General features: G+C 27.7%; 1 protein-coding gene across 1 annotated transcript in view; it reads right to left on the reverse strand.

Moving 5' to 3' along the window:
• The window catches only part of LOC100202282 (synaptosomal-associated protein 25), a 43,228-nt gene extending 27,656 nt beyond the window's left edge, over positions 1-15,572 (reverse strand). Inside the window, exon 1 of the mRNA XM_065800381.1 lies at positions 15,321-15,572. Coding sequence (XP_065656453.1) covers positions 15,321-15,395 — 75 coding nt within the window. The 5' untranslated portion in view covers positions 15,396-15,572. The remainder of the gene's footprint in view (positions 1-15,320) is intronic.

Raw genomic sequence — 15,572 nt, forward strand, 5'->3', positions numbered from 1 at the left:
GCAATTTTTTGCAAAGCATCCTTATTTAATATAAGTATAAACATATAATTGTTTGGCGTTTGCTTCATGTTTGGAAGTTAGCTATCTCAAAGGCCAAAAAAAGCTGGTTCCGGCTCTGTATATTAGACACTAGATAATCGGTCTCGAGTCTCGATTTCTCGTCTGGTATCGGTGCGATACCATACAGTATCGGTATCGAAATCACGCGATACTGGTATCGAAAGTATCCTTAATGTTGGTACTGTTTGGTATCGTTTGGTCTCCCTGCGATACTTCACAGTATCGACTTCGAGATCACGCATACCGGTATCGAAAGTATCGGTTATGTTGGTATCGTTTGGTATCGCTGCGATACCATACAGTATCGATATCGAGATCACGCGATACTGGTATCGAAAGTATCGGTTATGTTGGTATCGCTTGGTCTCGGTGCGATACCTTACGGTATCGATATCGATACTAATTTCAAAAGTTATCGGTTATGTTGGTATTGTTTGGTACCGATAGTATCATTTGGCATTGCAACTCGGGTCATCATGAGAACTTCCATGTTATTTTTATAAACGATTTGTAATTTGAAATAGTAAATTCGTATAATTAATGAAATATATATATGGCTTATTTATTATAAAAAAAATTCTCTAAGCTGGTTGTATGACATCATGTTTATCATTTAATTTCTCATCTGGTATCTTTGTTTTAATTTTACTAATTGTGTGGTACCACTTCTGTATTTTAATTTCTTATCTGTTATCCTTATTACAACTTTTTCTACCGTGATTAAAAGGAAAGAAAAGATTTTTTCAACATTTATCTTTATATACAATTTTTACAAATTATTAAATTATGTTAAACAGTGTGTAAAGGCGGACAAAAAGGTAAGGGAGGGGGGTGGTATTCGGGGTAACTACCCCCTTCCCCTACCTAAGAAAAGCCAAACTTCAAAATATTATTGATAAAATTAAAAAAATAAGAAAAAATTAAAAAAAATTTATATAACCATTCAATATATTTATTATTACTAACTATCTTATAACCTTTCTAAAATCATTCTAAATATCAAATGAAACTGTTGTTTTATTTTGAAAAAACGCAAACCTTATTTTTTATAATATTTTTGGTCCGACTACCCCCTTAGAACAATGACCTGGATCAGCCCCTGCAATGTGTAATTTTCCATGTCGTTATTCCAACTCTATCGAATTTTTATTCCATTCAAGCGAAAACTTTCTGTGCGGATATAATCTCCAAGGGAATAATTTTGCAATCATTAAAGAATGTTTTTCATATAATTCTTCAAAGAAAATTGCTTGTGATGCAATGGTTAGTGATTATTCTAAACGAGTATTAGAAATGGTTGTTCAAAGGGAATTAGTTTTGTAACTATCATTAATTAGAGTTTTTCATATAATTCTCCAAAGGGAATTGCTTGTGATGCAATCGTTAATAATTATTCTAAACGCTTATTAGAAATGATTGTTCAAAGGGAATTGATTTCGTAACAGTCACTACAGTTATTTTAATTTAATTAATTGTGTAATATCGCATTCATATTTTAAATTCTCTTCTGGTATAGTTACTTTAATTAAATCTCTCGTGGTATCGTAATTCTCGCTTTGTTCTGTGTTCAACATTCAACAACTAAACTTTAGTTTTAAACAATTAAACATAAGTATACTTTAGTTATTAAAGAAAACTAATCTTCACTCGTTATGCCTTTTACAACATCTTTAATCTGGGATTATTTCAAGAAAAATATAGGTAAGCACTACTTACTAAGTATTTTTTATCTCAAAATACTTTATCTCAAAAGGTAATTGCCGACAATTTCGGGAAAAAATTCTAAAATTAATTACTGGCAGAACTATTGCTAGATATAATAACTTAACTTTCATTCTCGTTCGTTTGCGTGGCCAAGCGGATAAAGTTATGGCATGTACGCGCGGAGTTCTGGGTTCAAGTCTTTCATGAGAATTTAAGATTTTTTAATTTTTTTTTAACTAAAAATGCAGGTTTTTTTTACACTTTTACGTTATAACTATTATTGTTTATTAACTATTAAGATTTGAAAAAAAATTAATTTAATTGGTGGAGCAATAATTCATAAATCGCAAAGCACAGTGTGCTAAATTGATGGCCAGGTTGTATGCCTGCCCACTCTGAATTTGTTTTTGTTTCATTTAAAGATACCTAGTAACCAATTGTAAAAAAAATAAATTAAGTTCACACCTATTAAAGGGTCTTTTTTTGGTAATAATATTTTTGAAATTATTTAACTCTTTTGACATTTTTTAGAGGTAAAATTTACAGTAAATACCCCCAAAACTTAATTTTGCCTCAGGCCACAAGTGAGTTCGAAGCGTCCCGGCTCTGTTGTTTTTAATAAAAATAAAATAAAATAATAATAAAAAAGTAAAATCATTTTATTTGTTATTAAACTGTATTTTACATTTTCAGAAGAATCTGCTCTGTGTAAAACTTGTGGAAATAAGCTTGCAACAAAGCAAGCAAATACTACTGGCTTGCGAAAGCATATTCAAACACAACATGGGAAGTTGTTCATCGAACTTCAAAAAAAAGAAGACGAGAGGAGATCACAAGTTGATGAAGAACTAAACGTAATCGAGGCAGGTGCTTCTGGATCCGCAAAAGATGTAGTCTTCAAAACTCTCACTCTCCCGAAAAAAGCGATTACAAAAAAGTGGCCACTTCAAGATCGGCGTCAATTAGTAGTTGATCATGACATCATTACTTTGATTGCTACTGAGTGCTTGCCGTTCAGTTTTGCTGATTCTGAAAATTTTAAGAGGTTTATGAACAAAATATTACCAAATGCCACAATAAAACATTCAACGACTTTCTCAAAAAATAAACTCCCTCAGCTTTACCATACACTGAAGGTAGTAATGCATGAAGTTATGGAAAAAGAGCTCATAGATCTTAATCAGGTTGCCATAACCACCGACCACTGGACATCAAGGGCAAATGATTCATACATGTCCGTGACATTACATTATATCTCGCCAGACTTTGTCCTAAAGAAATTTACATTAGAAGTGTGCCTATTTAAAGAGCGACACACTGGTATCAACATTGCAAAAGCACTTGATAACACAATCTCATACCCTGAATCATTAAAAAAATTACCTAATAAACTGTGTGTTATTGATCAGGCATCAAATATGGCATGTGCTCTAAACAACAGTGTGTCTTTAATAACTAAAGAAGAAGGTTCTGTTACATGCAGTGATCACAAACTCAACACTGCACTTCAAAGAACAGTTGAGGGTACCCCGGAACTGAAAGATGCTTTTCTTAAAGCCAGCTCACTTACTACCAGGCTTCACAAATCTACAGCCTTCAGTGCTTCGTTGAAAGATGCTTGTTCTAGGTTAGATGTGAGTTATCTCAAAATACCCTCCACAGTAACCACAAGATGGAACAGCCATTACGATATGCTGCACGTCATGCTTCGACTGAAGGTTCCACTCATATACTTACGCGATACAGAAGGTGATTATTGGAAGAAAACCGTACCTACAGATGAACAGTTCTTACTCTTTGAAGCTATTGCTCCAGTGCTTAAATCTGTCAAAGAATTATCAGTTTTTTTATCTTCTGACACAGAGATCCGAATTGACATGTCACTGTGGAAAGTAACAGCACTCATCAACTTCATCGAGAAAGAAAAAAATAATTATGTTACTCATGGAAACAACAAATTATTAGAAAAATTTTTTGAGGATTTATTATCAGAACTAAATAAGAGATTCCCAGACAAAGGCCGTAAATTACCCGCATTTGCACTAGGACATTACCTTCATCCATTTTTTCGTGGACATCTTCTTGATGTTGACGATAAAAATATTCAAAAACTGGTTGAAAACCATCCCACAACCAAAGAATACTTTGAGAATTCTTCATTGTCTGTCTCAAGCTCCAGTAGTAACAATGGTAGTAACGATTCCGTTCCTGATAATGCACAAGGTTGGGAGGAAAATGAGTACAATATTATTTTATCAAAGTATAAGGAAGATACTAATTCACATCATATACACGAAAACCCTCCTATTAAACTTGAAATGGAAAAATACCAAAAAACAATAAAATCCAAAAATGCAGGAAAAACTGACACCTTAGCATGGTGGAAGCAGCATGCAGCGGAACTTCCTATCCTTTCGGGTGTTGCAAGATCTTGGTTGGCAATTCCACCAACCTCTGCATCATCTGAAAGAGCATTTTCTGCTTCAGGCCTTGTCATCACTGATCGTAGATACAATCTCGATAGTGACAAGGCAGATAAGCTTGTATTTATAATGCAGAACTATTCGGCTCTTGAAAGTTACATTAAAAAATGGCCAATCGAACAAGAAAATGAAAGTGATATAGGACATGAATCAGACTTATCTTTGCCAATATTAATAGAAGAAAATCCTAAAATACCAACGAAAGTACGGCAAAGAAAAAAACAACGAATGGACAATAGCCAAAGTATTGTAGATTATTAAAAAACAATAACTAAATCTCTAAAAATTGTACTTGTATTTTGTTAATAAAAAATTCAATAAGTTACATTTTAATTTTTTGTTTTATTGAGAGTCTCGATTCGAGACCATGCGATACTTTACGATTCTTTTCATTATCGGTATCGTTTGGTATCGAAAGCGATACTGATAGTATCGACATTGGAACATAAGCGATACCACACGATACGAGACCTTCCTTCTCGGTATCGAGTGGTATCGAACCGATACTGATTGTATCGACATTAGTATATAAGCGATACCACGCGATACGAGACCATTCTTCTCGGTATCGACTTATACGATACCGATTATCTAGTGTCTACTGTATATATATATATATATATATATATATATATATATATATATAATATATATATATATTTATATATATATATATACATATATATATATATACATATATATATATATATATATATATATATATATATATACATATATATATATATATATATATATATATATATATATATATATATATATATATATATATATATATTTATATATATATATATTTATATACATATATTTATATACATATATTTATATATATATATATATATATATATATATATATATATATATATATATATATATATATATATATATATATATATATATAATAAAAGGTCTACCTGCTGAAACACCCCGTGGTAAATTATTTAGGCGCCCGGTTATTTTAATATTATTATGCAAATAAAATATAATGTATTAAAATTACTTTTTGGAATAAATTTAACTTTCCAAAATTCTTTTTTTTTTTCTTCCTGAAATTAAATAAACTTTTCAAAATCTAATTTTATTTTCGAAATTAATTTAGGTTATCAAATATTGTTTTGTTTTTTTCGAAATTAATTTCACTTTTCGAAATTCACTTTTTTTTTTCGAAGTTAATTTCACATTTCGAAATTCTTTTTTTTCTTTCGAAATTAGTTTCACTTTTCGAAATCCACTTTTTTTTATCGAAGTTAATTTCACATTTCGAAATTCTGATTTTTCTTTCGAAATTAATTTCAGTTTTCGAAATACACTTTTTTTTTTCGAAGTTAATTTCACTTTTCGAAATTCTGATTTTTCTTTCGAAATTAATTTCAGTTTTCGAAATACACTTTTTTTTTCCGAAGTTAATTTCACTTTTCGAAATTCTGTTTTTTATTTCGAAATTAATTTCACTTTTCGAAGTTCAATTTTTTATTTCGAAATTAATTTAACATTTCGAAATTCCTTTTTTATTTCCAAAATTAATTTGACTAGTTCGATTATTTTCATAAGTTTTTATAGATTTCGAAAAAAAGAAAGTATTTCGATACCGTTTTAATCGAAAATTTTCGAAATTTGCAATTTCGATAATGAACCCTATAATAAACATATTACTTAAGAGTATTTTATATGATTTTTTTATTTAATTATTTTATTTGTATAAATTTTTCCAACAAAATACATGCTATTTTAATACAATTATTAAATAAATAACACAATTATTAAATAAATAGCATTGTCAATTCTTTTGTTAAAACCATTTTATTCATTGCTCAGTGAAAGAAATTTATTAAAATATAAAATTTCTTTAAAAGAATTTTCTCTAAACATTTCAGGTTTCTGAATAACAAATAACTATCAACTTTAATTTTTTTAATGCGAGAATTGTTGTTTTTGAATCTTTTGTTTTGTTGTATTAAATTTTCAATAAGGGTTTGCTTTTCTTTTACTTTTCAACTAAAAGCGTTGTCTTTAACCAACATATCCACAGAATCAGATTCATCTGCTTGAAAGCTACAACATTCAATTTCATTATTTAGGTTAACAATACACAATTGAATACAATTCTTTCTCTTTCTTACATCAACAATTTCTTCAATGATGAGCTTTCTTTTTCCTGCTTTTTTAGTTAAAACATTTTCCTTTTTACCTTCATCCTAATATTGCACATATTGGAATAAGCTAACTTGCAACGTTTTGTTAACTCATTGGTAATTGCAAAATTGTGAACACCCTATTTTGATGGGGTTACATGGTCATAAACAGTGAGCTTACTAATCAAAGAGGTTTTGTTGCATGTTCTCATTAAAAAGTTCTTTGTTGACACTAAAACCTTGCTCAACACCACACTGACTGTGAGATCAAGTGAAAACTAGGATACAGACTTTCCTTAATAATTCAAAATGCTTGTTCCCATTCAAATAAGGCATTTAAAATTTGTCAAGGTGCATTTTTAGGCAATTGAATCGGCTGAACTATTTCTTATTTACTGTTATGACAAAATTTGTTGCAACAATAAATAAGTAATTCTGAGCCAGAACATTGGTCATTAAGAAGATCTAGAACTTTCTAGTTCTAATGAAAGCCTGAATAAAAATTTTTTTGTGGGCTTTTTTTTAATTAAAAATAAAAGTTTCAGTTTTAAATGCAGCAGTAAATAATATATATATATATATTTCAATTTTTTCAAATTCCTAATAAAATTGTGAAATGCTACTTTTGTTTTTCAAATTTTTGTTTTAGCTAAGTAAAAAAATCTCTAATTTTATATTTTTTACATGTTATTTTGATGCTTTATTTATATAGTAATTTTTTTTCATATTTTATCTGAAATGTATTTTAAAAAAGCACTCGTTTCGTTTTTATTTAATTTTTAAATAGTTATATTTTAAACATGCTGAATACAAAAATTTATTATTTTTTTCGGAAAACAATATAAAAATTTTACGGGGAGTAAAACAAAGCAAATGGTTTTGATGGCTGCTGTTTGTTTTATCTTTAAATTAAATAAAATACTTTTAAGAAATGCAGGGCAGCAAACTATAAAACAACAATAAAAAATCGTCATTTAAATTAAATGATATTTAAACAATGATGATTTTACAGCTTGTCTACTTGATTCAGATTGATTTTCTGACTTATTATAGATAAAAAGTTCAAAAAATGAAGTTTATATGCTATGCCAGGCCTTCTTGTAAGAGGCGTGCGATTGCACGTCTTAAATTACCACGCACATAAAACTATGTTTTGATAACTTGTCCACGGCTTTTTAGAAGTTTTGATTTTTAGCGCAAAATGCTAAAAAAAAGAAAATGGCACAATAAAAACCAAAGCAGAAACTAAAACTAAAAAAAATTACAAAACTGAAACTATATTAAAGAAATGAAAATTTTAATGAATGATAAAAAAATACTATAAGAATTATAAAGATTGGGAATTATTATAGAGCTGTGCAAATTTTTTTTTAAATTATGCTGACAATGAAGTTTAGGCTAAAAAATAAATTTTTTCCGTTTGTTTTTTCATTTTTTTTTTATTTATCTTTAATTTAGTTTCAGTTTTGTATTTTTTTTTTAGTTTTTAGTTTTGCTTTGGTTTTACTTGTGCCATTTTCTTTTTTGGCATTTTTGCGCTAAAAATCAAAACTTCTAAAAAGCCGTGGACAAGTTATCAAAACATAGTTTTATAAGCGTGGTCATTTAAGACATGCGATCGCATGCCTCTTACGAGAAGGCCTGCTATACTGAATTTACCAACAATTTTGGCACACCTAAAATATAATTATAAGATGCACACAAAATATGGGCCAGACAACATAACTTGTAAATAAATTTTTTATACCCAACAAGCGCCAGACAATATCCGATGGCTAATTTAAGTCTTGTATATATATCAGACATACACTTGTGGTTGCCTGACGGTACCAGGCGACCGAAATTTGTGAAGGGCAACTAAAAATATTCCTTTGATGCAATATAGTCACCCGAAAGGACAACTATTGATTTTTATCTTGATTTTATTTAAAAGCAACTAAATCTAAAAAAATAAGATATTTTGAAAGTCACAAAGCCAAAGTTTATTTGCCGCATTTTTTTTTTATAAATTAAATGTATTTAAAAAAATGTTTAAATGTATTTGAAAAGAAACTAATAAGTTTTATCATTTAAACAAAAATACTATTTTATTTTTTTTACTAATTTTATTTAAGGATCTAGAGATAAAGTAATAGAACTAAATTTGTCAAAATTATACTTTGACAGGCCTTGTTAAGAAGTGTTATGTAGTTCCCATTTTATGTAGAAAATGATGATTTAAGTACACCGTCAGCAGTTTTACATTAGGCAAAAACTTTTTTATTATTGAATATTTGAATTATCTTTTAATATTGATTATGTGGCGTTTATTCAGAAAATATTAGATTGTAGAAAAAAGCTTTTACCGCGACTGTTAATTTTTTAAACAAACAAATTATTTTATAAAAATTTTTTTTGGATTAAAAGACTTGAAACTAAAATTGGTTTTAAAAATTAAAATTTAGTTTTAAAAGAATGTAAAATAGTTTGGCAATTATTATTAAATAAATTTTTTTCTTATCATCAGCTGACTAAATACATCTGCTAATCTCCATCATAGATAATATTTAAAAATTTAAAAACTTTTTTATATATAAAAAGGGCAAAGTGTATTTATTTAAAAGAAATCTTATCACAAATATATCTAAAAAATTTTGTTCATTATTAATTCAAAATTGAATTGTGTCAAGTTCTTTTGACATAATACATTTATAAACATAAATTATGTTTACAAGTATCTTATTGGTAACTGATAAAATCTATCTATAAATTGTTTATAACCTTTATTAAACTTTTTACATTAAATACATACAAACTAAAATAAACAATTAAATTGTAATAAACAAACAAAAGATTATGAAAAGCATAAGATTGTTTTAAGAAATAAATTATAAGGAAATATAATCTTTTTCAAATACCGAATTTAGATTCTATCAATAACTTTTGATATATTAGTTTAAAACAATTTTAATGTGGTATAAAATTAAATTTATTAACAATGCGGTAATTTTTTATATTTATCAAGATTTTGTAGTTCTAAAAAAGAGCACCGATTTTAAAAAAAATAAGCACTCAATTTAAGTGAAAAAAATAGTAGCATATATATCAGCATGTGCTTTATCTGCAAGTATAAAAGTGAATGCTACCAATAGTTTACAATAATAACTTTATCTACGCAAATTATTTCTAATCTTTAACCCTATAAGGAAAAATGACTAGAATATAAGAGAACTCCTTTTTTTAAATAAAAAATAGCGAAAATCATCGACGGACAACCAACATTAACAAACTGGTTACTTTAAAACTTGATCAAACTTTTTCATTCTTTCAGAATTGTTTTAATTAAAAAATAAAATATATTATCTTATTCACATTCATTACAAATAAATTCTATATTTGTATGACAATCAACAACACATGCCATGCATGACCAATTAGAACACTGCTCACATGCAAGCCATCGATTACTTAAGCTATTCGCCCAATGACATTCACATGTATAATAAAGACAATCATGTTACCAAAATGTTATTTGAAATTTGAGGTAAATGTGGGTCTTCTGATTGATTCTTTGGCTTTGGACCTTTTTTATCTGGTGGTTTAGCCAACTGACTTTGCTTTAACATTTTTGTTTTCTTCTCTTTAGTTTGCATTTTCTGCTTTTTAAGTAGCAGTGGCAACCTTTATTTGCTCTCTAGCCAACTTCTTTGCAACTTCTTTATCTAATTTTTGTTTTGTATTGCTTTTTCAGCTTCATCAAAAGTTATGGCATCTGTCGAAGCTATTGTAATTAGTTGGTCACTTTAATCTCTCACCTTTTTGAACTTCTTTATTTAGAGTTGGCGTCAATTGATCTCTGAGCATACATAATACTGATTTGCTTATATCTTTTTCAACTTATTGAATGATATAATTATAAGTACCAAAGATTTTAGGCAAAACTTCATGATTTGACAGTGTGTTAGGTGTATTGGCCAGAAAATGTAGATTTATTGACTTTGAATGTGATTTTTAGTTAAATAACTTTTGACTATTTGCTTCCATTGGCTTTTTACTTTTTTAAAAATACCAACATCTAATGGCTGCAATAAAATGGCTAGTATGAGCCGGCAAACACCAAAGTAAAAAAGAATTTTCTAAAGCTTTTTTTTTAACTACAAGCTTATATGTGAACCATCAAGAATTAGAATTTTAAAACTTGAAAGTTTATTTACAAGAAGCAAAAAAACTGTTTTAAACTATGAAATTTTTTTTGGATTCCATCTAGCCTGAACTACTACTGTTATAATGAACATTCTCGGCCCAACCTTTTAACCAGTCTTTCATAATACGTTGACCTCTATAAATTACTTGATGGGGTAAATAATTGCCAAAAGTGTCACATAATTCAAGATTGTTTTCATTTGCTTTTCATACTGGTGCAAGCTTTTTAGGATTTTTTTCCTTTTCTACAAATAATTTCGACTTTGCCTTGATCAAATTGCAAACTCATTACAATTGAATATATGAAACAGCTTATCACGTAAATTATGTTCATTATATGCTGCTGCAAACTGTTCAAACCAATTGTCATTTATAGCGGCCACCGCTCTAATAATTTGCATGCCGCTTACCTTTCTTGGGTAAATTTCTTTACAATATTTATTCATGAAACCAGAGTACCAGTTTCTAGTCGGTTTGCCATCATGGAATAAACTAGTTTAATTTGACTCTTTTAAATAATTTTCAACAACAATCAACATGTCTTTTTTATTCAAGCCAAATATCACTAAAACTTTTATAAATCAACAATAACTGCTTCACTGATGCTGTTAATCTTTTTTGGCCTTCCTCCATCATTAGATGACTCTTTTGTTCTGTCAAAAAGAGTAGATTTTGCTACATTACATTTAGCAGCTTGTGGATATGACATTTCATTTTCAATAAAAGCTTGAATAGCTAGCTGGATTTGACTCTCTTGCTTTTCTTTTTGCTTAAATATATCCCTATTCTACAATACAATAATACAATTTACACCTATGCATTAACTTTATCCACATAAAATAATAAATGCCTGTATCAAGATATAAGTGTCTATTTTTTAATAGTGTTTTTACTTTTCAATTATTTTGTTGCAAATAAGTTATTTTTTTTCTATTTTTTGTTATTTTAGTTATGATTGATTTCAAATTGATATTTTTATATAATTATTATCTTATATTGTTTGATTAATGTTGCTTAGACGTTTAGTAACTAAAAAAAGATTTAATAAATTCGTTATAATAAGCGAGTTATAAAACTTTTTATTAAAACCATCTGGAATAAGGTTACATTAAAAAAATTTTTTGGATGCATCCTAGGGAGTTTTTGCTTCCCAAAAGCGTGTACAGTTGCATGCCTTGTTCATCCACACTTAAAGTAATTTTTTTAGACTATTTGACCACTTTTTTATATAGTAATCATTTTAAGAAATTGCGGCAAAATAAAACTATAAGAAACTAGAGAAAATTAAACAGCAATACTCTAAGAACTAAAGGCTATACGAAATAATATCTAAATAATATAAGCTGAAGAAAAATTTATATAAAAAAAGAAAATTGTTGTCAAAAAAATAATATATCTAAATATTTTACTGTTCTTTTTTTCTTATTTTTAAGGCATTTGTTATTTTCCACTACCAAAATTGATACAAGTCGAGGAAAAAATTAGATAAGAATATAACCAAAATAAAAACATTTTTTGATATACAATTTTCATGACTTTTTTCAGTCAGTATATTAAGGAAATACTTTATAATTAGCGCTAGAAACATGGACAATTTTTTAAATTTGTTTTTCAAATTTTTTTGCTAAACTTTACTGTTTTTATCAATGCACAGAGGCAAACAAGAAAAACTAATTGCTGTTTATTTGTAAAAAAAAACTTTTTTTTAAAACAAGTTTTTCAAGTAAAAAAACAAATACTAATATTTAAATATAAAATATTTGGTTGTTTTCAATACCCCCATAGAAATAGTTTGCACTTTTGTAGGATTATCCAAATTGTGCATTTATTATATCCTGATGAACTATTGTTATTGTTATGAACTATTGTTAACGCTCCAAAAGTTTGTGGGCTAGTACATAGTTAATTTACTGAACGTTTTTAATGAAATATTTAGGAGCCTATTTAAAACTTTTTTTTTAAGTTTTTAAATACATTTTTTTAAACAGAGCATCGTTATGTTCATTATCTTTAGTAATTCATATTAACATTGGAAATTGGGCAATATAAAAGAAACATTTTCAGACATTCATCAAATGCAGTAAATACATTTATTAAAGAAACCATATTATTTTTTTATTTAACTTATTCCATCATTACATAACTTATTATTCAAATGGTATATTTTACAAATAAATAACAATTTATTTTCTTTTTTTTCCTATTATATAAGTATTTAACCATGAGCGAGATCTCGTCTCGTTCTTATTTCTCGTGAGAAACGAGAAATAGAAAATTCTTGCGAGAAGTAGAATGAGACTTAAATATTATATTATTTTCCAAATTAAAAATTATTATAATTTACAAAATGCCTAATAATTTGTTTTTTTAATTAATTAATATTTTGACTCCGTGATTTTAATAAATCTAATAAGCGCCTTGACCAATACTTGTGCAACAATCATATTTTGCAATGTGCAGTTCGAGACTCATTTGGAATAACTGCTGGAATGGATGATGCGTTGCAAACATGCAAAGATTTGGCTTCTTTAACTCACCAGTCAACAGTTGCAGCTGAGTTGCTTGAATCAGAATCAGACGCTCAAGGAATCAATTTTAGACAGTTACGCCAATCTGTTGACACAAGATGGAATAGTGAACTGGATTGCATGGCTTCTGTCCTACATCTAAAGAGTACAATTATCAGCTTATGTGCAAATGAAGATATTTTTTCTCAAAGACCATCAGTGCATCACAGTGGAAATCAATCGAGGGAGCAGTAGAAATTTTGGCACCACTTAAAGAAGCTACAGAAACGTGGTCGGCTGAGTCTATTCCAACAATTAACACTGTCGCCGATTCTCTTTATTTAATCCATGACAAAATTGATCAATTTATTGAGACGGATGGAAAAAATGGCTACGGTGTCTTGTATGCAAAAAACTTGAAAAGCTGCATTGAGAAAAGATTTCCGCTTTGTCACACTGGAAACTTATTGAGTGCTGCAGCAAACTACTTAAATCCTGCTTTAAAGGGACTTCACTTGAAGCTCTTCAAAAAATTTCAAACAACAAAAGAATGGTTAGCCTCACAGGTTAAGGATAATGTTGAGTGCCAACCTGTTGCCAGAGTCCTTTCAGCAGATTTGTCCCCTAATTCAAAACTGAAGCGCAAGTTAAACGTCAGACTTGAAACACAAGAGCCAACATCTGAACTGAATCCTATTTTGAGCGAAATGTGCCAGTATGAATATCTACCTGATGCCAAAAAAGACTTTCTGATTCTTGATTGGTGGAAACTGCATTTAAATACATTGCCTGAACTCTTTTGATATTTTGTTACAATTTTATTTCCTTCTTTTAGGATTATTATTATTTTCTTAGTAGATAAATTTAGCTTTTTGCAGAGAATTATTGAAACCCTTTATAAGTTAAAAGACACAGACTGTTGTGGTCAGTTAGTCTACAAAAATTACTTTAAACGTGGACGAACGTTGTGTGACTGCATACGATTCCCAGGAAGGTTTGCTTCCTGCTTTATAAAATATAAAATAACATTTCTTATCCTAATATTTGACAAATAATTAACTCAAAACAATGTAGAAATTTTAAATCAATTTAACATTTCTACATTGATACAAATTTCCATACTTGAACAAAATGTAACATTAGATTCTGAATGGCAAACTTTAATTAACTTGAACAAATCTAGGACACAATAGGCAATTTTCTAGGAATGCTATCAATATCAGTATTGATGGCCATGCTTCTAAGTTTGAGTTGCATTATAAGTAATATAATAAATACTCAATATAAAATAATTATGTAAAAAAAAAAAAAAAATTTTCTGTTTTTTATAAACCTGTTAACAAAAGAAAAAAAATGTATAGTATATGTTTACACAAATTTACACAAGAACATAGAGTCATATTTTCAAAAAGAGATAGTGAATCCATAGAAGATAAAATTGGGGTTGTTATCTATTCAAGAATAACTATGAAGAGGAAATAAGGTCAAATTTGTGGGTGAATTAGGCTACATGTGACCGTGTTTTAAACTTAAATTGTCTCATCTCTGTTTAATCTTAAACTTTAACTGTCTAATCTTCCAAGATGATAAAAACAAATATAAAAAACTCATTAACTTTTCTACTTTTATCAGTAATGCAATCAAATAAATAATTATTATTAACTCTTTTAATACTCTAGATTTCTTGTTAAAATAAAAATTTCATGAGTACCAATAATTTGAAACTACAACGAAACCAACTTTTATTGTTAATAGATACACAAATTTTTACTATAAAAGGCAATTAATTAGTTAAGTTATTTTTCGAAATATTATTTAAAACTTTCCAGTTTTATATATTTGATTCACTTAAGGTGCCAACAATTATGTCACTATAAATATCTATCTATCTATCTATCTATCTATCTATCTATCTATCTATCTATCTATCTATATATATATATATATATATATATATATATATATATATATATATATATATATATATATATATATATATATATATATATATATATGTATATATATATATATATATATATATATATATATATATATATATATATATATATATATATATATATATATATATATATATATATATATATATATATATATATATATATATATATATATATATATATATATATATATATATATATATATATATATATATATATATGTATATTGTAGAGAGGCTATGTTCGTTAAATGCTAAATTTAAAACATAATCTAACCTCATTTGTTACTTCGTCTGCTTTTCTTTGCATACGTTGCAACTCCATTCTCATCTGCTCCTCTTCACTTAACATTTTGATGATTGTGTACTTTTTTTAGGTTTTATTAATATATTTCAAAGGTTATTTTAAATGAATATTCTGCAATCTAATATATTTTAATTTATAAAAATTGGACTCCGAGCAATTTTATAGGAGTTCTATTTTTCTGAATCTGAAGACAGCCGTTACTTTCAGAGACTATTTTGGATT

Source organism: Hydra vulgaris, chromosome 06 (genome assembly GCF_038396675.1).
Source record: "Hydra vulgaris chromosome 06, alternate assembly HydraT2T_AEP".
In the NCBI taxonomy this organism is placed as follows: domain Eukaryota; kingdom Metazoa; phylum Cnidaria; class Hydrozoa; order Anthoathecata; family Hydridae; genus Hydra; species Hydra vulgaris.